Source organism: Austrofundulus limnaeus, unplaced genomic scaffold, assembly GCF_001266775.1.
Source record: "Austrofundulus limnaeus strain Quisiro unplaced genomic scaffold, Austrofundulus_limnaeus-1.0 Scaffold389, whole genome shotgun sequence".
In the NCBI taxonomy this organism is placed as follows: Eukaryota; Metazoa; Chordata; class Actinopteri; order Cyprinodontiformes; family Rivulidae; genus Austrofundulus; species Austrofundulus limnaeus.
Genome location: NW_013952791.1, coordinates 274194 through 281921, shown reverse-complemented (window position 1 = coordinate 281921; position 7728 = coordinate 274194). Strand labels below are relative to the sequence as shown.

The following is a 7728-nucleotide window of genomic DNA, read 5'->3' as shown; positions in this document are numbered from 1 at the left end:
GGGCATGAATAAGCAAAAGGAAGAATTAAAGGCCTTTGTTGAAGAAATTTCATATTATCTACTATGTTTCATGTTTTAAACTAATATCTAATCTTGAGAATTGAGTGAATTGCTGAATTTTTTTTCTATCTCACAGGATTTGATCATGTTTGGAACATGTGTTGTAATTTCCTGTCAGCTAACGCCTCACCAAGTTTTAGCTCATTACCTGTAAAATTCACCGATTGTATAATGTTTGTGTAAGTTCAAGCCAGCTAGCTGCCATCATTATTGGCCACTTTGTCGACTCCAAGTCAATCAGTTGTAGATTCAGCCGCTATTTTCTTACTTTAGTTTCATTAGTTTAGTTTCAACAAGTTTATTACCATTCTGAATTTTAATTCAAAATCTGTAAAAGCCTATTTTTGTGTTTACTAACTACATTTGGATAGGCAGCCATCTTGAAGTGCGGTGACTATAAAACAGGGCTATCCAAGTGGCAGCCTGCGGACCTCATCCAGCCCACAAGTGTTCAAAGTTCGACCCGCCAACTGGTTCATTCATCTTTTACAGCCCAACCCTTGGTTTTCTACTTTAATTACTCTAAGTTTGTTTAGTTAAACATAGACATGTGTGGTGTCTATAGAAAATCCAGAATCTTAAATAGTAAAAACAACATTTCTATGAACATCCGAGACAATTAAAACTACAAGCAGTTGAAGATAAAACTGTGAAACTGAAAATAAAATTGGTTTAAAAATTTGGCAAGTAAGACATGTCAAAATAATCTTTGTGTTAAATAGAAGGCATGATGTGTTTTTGTTTGATTATTTCAAACAATTATATTTTGTTTCATTATCACTTCTTTATGTTTTTTATTCATGATTAAATGCAGCAAAATAAGCTATTTCGAAGGTAACAGATCTTTGTAATACTTRGTCTATTAACATAATGACTTGTTGAATGTTGAATGTTGTTCAGCCCCTGTCCTATTGGCCTGCATTAACCGTGGCCTCAGAGCAATTATTAATATTAATTAATACATATATATTTATTTATTAGATGTTTTGCTAACAGCATTTATTCTATTAGTTATTGTCAAAAAATTAAACAATGCTCTTGGGTAACACTTTCTTTTACGGTACCCTTATTACCATGTACTTACAAGGTAATAAAAATGTGATTAAATGTAATTTCTACCTTATGTAATTATGTGGTAATTAGGGTGCAATTTTACTATGTAATTAATTGTCTGCATTAGCACTTACCTGGTAATGTATTACAATTCACTATGTAACACCTAAATAAGTAGTAGGTAATTTGGACAGTGTTAAAGTTATATTTTATTGCAATTAACCAATAACCCCAAAATTTAGTTGCATTGTTTTGGTCATAAATATAGTGTTGAGTTACTATTGAATAGTAATTTGATTGTAGTTACCAATAGCTTTTTTTTCTTCTGTACCATAATTACATGGTAATGAGGTAGTAATTACATTTAATTACCATTTTTTATTACCTTGTAATTACACGGTAATAAGGGTAACGTAAAAGAAAGAATTCCCAGCTCTTGCACAGTCAGTTAATGTAGAGCACGGCCAGCTCTAGCCAATCTGGCAGCCTTGGCAAGATTTCACATGGAGCCACTTGTGTAATTTTCTAAATCTCCCTGTTAATTTCCATACATTTCCATACCAAATTAAATAGTTTTATCTTTGATATTATTTTTATCTTTAGAAACCAGGTTCGCAGTTATAGTTAACAATATAATTCATTTGAAACAGAATACCAGAAGTCTACCTGCCAACGCTTGCTGACAGCAATGATGAACATCTGTGCATGTTAACGGGAACGTCTAGAGGGGTCCAGGGGTATACTCCAATTGTAATGACAAGGTTTTATTCATGCCTCATTTGTGGTGCCCCCTAGATAGACAGAGCCCTTAGCATTTGCCTATACCACCTATGTCACAAGCAGGCCCCGATGCCGAGTGCATCAGTTTGAGTTCACAATGAAAAGTAGTTGGTTAGTATGTGCTTGTGCTGCAGGTGTCTGCTGGTATTTATTTACTATTTATTTACAGATCTTTTCTTTAATGGTCCTAAAAGCTACTCACACATCTGTGGCAGTGGACTGGATCTCTCCGTGAGTCACTAAAGTCCAGTAGGATCCTCCGTTGGTCCTGAACATAGACTTTTTACTCTCCTTGTCTATCTCCATCTGGAAAGTCTCCATGTCTGTCTCCACATCCTGATTGGCTGAGATGCTCACTCCTGGTAACAAGGAGAGAAAAACACTTGTGATAATTGTGTTTTTATCAGAAAAAAAATAGTCACAAGACTTCATCCCTATGAATGTCTTTTGAATCAAATTTTGTGTAAATTTGTRTTCAAGTACATAATTGATTCAGCACTAACTACAACTCTACTGGTACTTTTGTTTAATTACATTTTTGTGTTTTTTTTCAGTGTTAGTGTTCCTTCCTCCTCACAAGCAGCAAATAAGGTTAGCTTTCAAAGAAAGCAATGCTTTTAATCATTTCTTCATGCTTAAACGTAACACCTGGGAAAACATTAAACACAATATAATTTAATATTTGCTATTTATTTTTACAATATTTTCATTGTTTTTTTAATTCATGCTGTTATATAGCTGATGAGCCTTCATTAACCAAATGGTTGCATTAGTATTTCTTTTATTACAGTATTATAATTAATAACCAATAAGATGACGGTTCGTGGAAAAGGTAGCTTCATTTAAAAACAAATATTATGTGGAAGTGTTACCTATCTTGTTCTTTTGAATTGTTTTGTTAGGCAAATTTGTGTTTCTAGTCCAATATGCACAGTTTGGTGACATCTAGTGGTTTAATGGCAAACATCCATGCATCCGCTCATCTTTTTTGAATACTTTGAAAAACATGCACATCATGAAGAAAATGCAAACGCCACCCAGAAAAGCTCAAAACCAGGGAGGGAATTTGCAACCACCTCGTTGAAAGGCAACAGCTCTAACCACCGTCTGAACCGTCCAATTTTTATATATGAACCGCTTCAGGGTAGACTAAAAACACAACGATAATTATCATTATTTGTGCTTATTTCCCAAGATATCTCAACAAATGTGTAAAATAAAGCTTATAAGAGGAAATCTTGTTTGCTAAATTACAAGAAAAACAAATTAGTTGGTGATTTTATTGTAACATCATTTTAATGTTGTGATGTTATTTTCCCTTTCTCATTTTAAAATCAGCATTAAAGTGCATTTAAACAACCCAGATAAACAAATATAATTTGGGGTTATAATAATTTTAAATAAATGCTCAGTGGCCATGTGTGAACCATATGTTGTAGTGCTTTACTTTCACTTTTAAGCAAATTCCATTTCACCAACTTGTGATTTGTATTGTATGCAAAAATAACATAAAATAAAATAAAATAAAAATACTTGTTTAGTTCAGGCACAAAACGATACCATTGTTTTTAGTCATGTTGTTTCCTGCTCCACTCAGATAACTCACTTGCATCCAGTTTGGTGTTGCTTTCCTAATCCACATGTAGAAACTGGTTTGTGGGGTGTGTCAGTGGCTGTGATTACACAGACACATCGCCTGTAATTGAACTGTGTCTGCTGTAGTTTAATTTAGGTGCCACAGAAATATCCTTCAACCTTTCTCTTAATCCAGTTACAACGCTAATCCCCTTCAGTCACTCCCCACCCCACTCCCCGCACCCTTCCTGCTCATTCGCACGCTGTAATTCCCTGAGTGGCGAAATGCAAATCTGCACTGCTGGGCCCACTAAGCAGCTTTCAGTGCCTTGGTCCTTAAAAAAAAGAAAAGAAAAAGACAAAAAAAAAAAAACATGGAGCTGCCACAAGCCCAAATACTTCACTAAAAAAATTTAATTTGTTTTGTTTAATAAAAGTGGAGGAGGAGAAGCAGTTTAATGAACTGTTTCCTGTTTAGAAATGAACAACAGAGAAATGTATTCACACCTGTGTTAGCCTAAAAATCCACTTCAGTGCAAAAAAATGTCAAGAAAGTTTAAAAATATATATAAAAAAAGACATGCTATAATTACTTATATGTTTGAAGATAAAACAGAACTAAATTNGTATTCACACCTGTGCTAGCCTAAAAATCCACTTCAATGCAAAAAAATGTCAAGAAAGTTTACAAATATATAAAAAAGACATGCTATAATTACTTATATGTTTGAAGATAAAACAGAACTAAATTCGCTCTTGTTTTTTTTTCACACTGCACAATTAAACTCAGCAGACAACACTACGACGGCTTCTTGTCACTGATATGTCTAAAAAAAACACTGCTGCTGCTTTAGTACCACATTAACAGAGTTTATGAGAATTTCACTCGATGGGCGATTGTAAAGTGCGAGTAGCTCGAAGAATTAAAGCCCATTGGCAGTAAGTGACACCACTGTAGCTCAGATCTGCCCCGCAGTCATTTGCACACTACTTAATCTTTAAAGGACACACAGTGAAAATGACAAAGCCCATTACCACAATGACCTCTACAATATGGCCACCAACATTCTGGCTCCAACACGTAGAAAAAAAAGCTGAATTAGCTTCCAGATTTGCTATTTTAATTTAATATTGTGGGACTGCAAAAACACTCCCATAAGAACCAATTATATCCATATAAAAACAGGATGATAGTTAAACTCAGTGGTGGTTCTGCTCTATTTCTATGTGTTAAATGGTACGTCATTATTTAAGCTCAACTCTTAGCTCAAACTAAAATTCTATGTCTTTAAATTGTCCAGYACATTTTTAGCATRGGTTTTCAAATTTAGTAATCAATGWTGGGAATGCACAAAAAGCAAGTAAAATAAACACAAAACTGCAATAAAATTAAAGCGGGCAAGCACTCATTTGACGAAATGACAAGAAAAAAGAATGAGCATATAAGCAAAAATTATAGCTGTTGCACCTTTTTACATCAGTCTTCATTGAATGTCAACTTTAAATAAAAGTGCTCAAAAATCTTGGTTTGTTGCAAAATATCATCACTTTTCCAGTTTTTTTTCATAATTTTCTGTTTCCTTTTATGGAAATCCATCTTGGCCAAGCATGTTAGCATAATTTGTCTCTCTGTGCTACGTAGAAAAACCTTTCCCCTAAACTTATTTCATATTTCAATTATCTTCATTCCTGTTGAATAAAATTAAAGCATTTTAAGAGGTTAATAACTGTTRAAATGAGTAAATACCAACCCGTGAACTTTGTGAAGTACTTGGAGCTAAGTTGTGACTGCATGAAGCGAACACTACCTCTCAGTTTATTACCTTGTTTGACTGAAACAAATCTTTTATTAGCAGCTTGAAAAACTACTTGTGGGTGACTCTCCTCCAGATCGAAAAGCTCGTCTTTTCCAGGCTTAGAGCATCGGCCGGAGCGCAGCGTTCCTGTGGGGCCCACTGGGGTCAGGTATTTCCCATCGCAGTCCTTAAAGGCCAGTTTGCCAGATTTCAGCTCCAGCGTGAAGCTGGTGGTGCTGTTGTTCTCCTTCACCAGTTTGCCGTCGTTGCTGAGGAAGCGGCTGTCGCAGGTCTTCAGGCTGTACTTGCCCTCCTGGTACACCAAGGTCACCAGAGAGTCCACCCCCCAGGGGATGTTGCTGTCCACTGAGATCTCCCCGTCGGAGGCGGACAGGTGGGCATAGCGTTTCCGAGCCACGCTGAGGAGGCTGGCCTGTGGGTGTAGGGCCAGATGAACGGCCCACAGCTCCTGCTCGCCGATGGCCTGAGCAAAGCAGGACAGATAGTCAGCAGAGCCGCCGAAGTAACGCTGGTACGGTTCTGACTGGAGCGCCCAGCGACCATCAGACTGGGGCACGATAAGGAACCGGCATTCAGGGTCAGGCTTCTCCGCCCCACATGTGATCTTCCCATCTTTGTCAGACGCCAGATAACGTCCCAAGTGGCTGCGCAGGAAGACCACTTGACCATCCTGTTCGTCCTGTTCCAAGGTCCAGATTTGTTTCTTCTTCAAACTGACGCCTGAGGCGTTCACTTTGAAGCCGAAGGCCTCAGCCGTCAGGTAGCGGTTCCCATAGTTAATTAGACCAAACTGCAGCTTCAGAGCCCGGTTAATTCCGTTAGTCGGCATGCTTTGGCCAGGCCGCGCGTCGAGACAGCGAGCAGAGAGGTTTAGGAAAAACAAGGGGAAGTAGGCATGAGACTGAAAATCCAAACTGAAATGAAAATCAAAACCCTTTTTTTGTGTGTGTCCCACAAGCTGTGAAATAAGTCCACTTATCTCCCTTAATGGATTGTTCCTTCCTTCTCAAGCCACTTTCTCTCTTCTCCCTGGWGGACTCACACAGGCACTTGCTCTCAGTTCCTTAATGAGTTAGGATTAAAATCAGCAGGACACAGCAGCTCAGTCCAACAAGCTGCTGACGTCACACAGCAGCGCACCAACCACAGACCTCCCCTCCCTCGCTCTGCTTCTCCGGTTTACAGTCACTGCTGCTTCATTGTCTTATCTGGTTCACATCTTCATCCATTTTGCTTCCTCTTCTGTTTCTGGATCCTCTCCTATCCCCTTCGTTAACGACACGCTCACTTGTCAGCCAGCGTTGGACACTCACTCATTCTCAGGTCCGTAGACGGACCAGTCTTTTTAGCCCAAGGATTATCCCAGCTTTGATCTGCCGTTGCACCGGTCTAATTGAGGAATGTCTAAAGAGTAAAGGTGCTTTTGTTTGCACCCCACTGCTTTTTATTTTACAGAGGTTTTAAATAGGAGTTCTCATATTCCTTATATAAGGGGGTTTATGTCGTTCCATCATGAAGACATTGTCCATTTTGTTCCAGACTTGATGAGATGATGAAGCTCATTCACTCCACATTGGAACTGCAGTTTTACACATGGCTAACGTCTTCTTAAGTCCTAAAGCACTTAAAGGGTTTCTTTATGAAAGTTACTTCACTGGTTTGCAACTTTACAGGTCCAGTGAGGCTGCCCAGCAGGATCATGACTTCAAGTCAGACATTTAAATTTGTGAAGTCTGAGCTGTGCACAGACTTCCTCTGTGAGACGAAACAAATTTGACTAGCACCGATTTGAATGTCCACTGAATTTGCCTTCTCTCTACTTCCACCTTCTTTGATTCTCAGCCCTATACTTTCTAATCTTTCTTAACCCTCACCTATTATTCTGTTAGTGCAGTTAATAATAGCGGATGAGACGCCGTGCCCCATCGTGACCTTTGTCACAGTGCACGCGACGATCAGTGTGTAAGAGCATTACCTCCTTCGTTCACAGGTTCCCAAGGATGGTGAGAGTAAAGCCAAGGAGAACAGTGGAAACACTGAGTTTCAGGATTTACAATACGGCAAGAAGAGCATCACGTTTATTGTTATTTGGTGGCTTATTTGCTGTTGCTATTTAAGTGTGATCATTATGAAGATCTCAGACTGCCATGGGACTTTAAAACATTGATACTAATCCAAAGATGAAGGTCAGTAAATTAACTAAGTGTTTTAGAGCATCAATGATAATAACTGCTTAAGTTTAGTGTTTGGTGTTAGTTGGGTGAAGAGATACACTGCAAAATGTGTCCATCTAACCAAGTTTTACACTCTTATATCCAGCCAAAAGTATAATTACCTCCACCAAGGGCAAGGTAATGTTTTCGGTTGCCTATGTCTGTCTGTCTGTCTGTCTGTCTGTCTGTCTGTCTGTCTGTCTGTCTGTCTGTCTGTCTGTCTGTCTGTC

General features: G+C 38.3%; 1 protein-coding gene across 1 annotated transcript in view; it reads right to left on the bottom strand.

Moving 5' to 3' along the window:
- Positions 1 to 6385, bottom strand: part of fscn2a (fascin actin-bundling protein 2a, retinal) — a 10774-nt gene extending 4389 nt beyond the window's left edge. Inside the window, exons 1-2 of the mRNA XM_014023770.1 lie at positions 5292 to 6385; positions 2096 to 2252 (exon numbers count right to left, since the gene is read on the bottom strand). Coding sequence (XP_013879224.1) covers positions 2096 to 2252; positions 5292 to 6114 — 980 coding nt within the window. The 5' untranslated portion in view covers positions 6115 to 6385. The remainder of the gene's footprint in view (positions 1 to 2095; positions 2253 to 5291) is intronic.
- Between the last annotated feature and the right edge of the window lie 1343 nt (positions 6386 to 7728).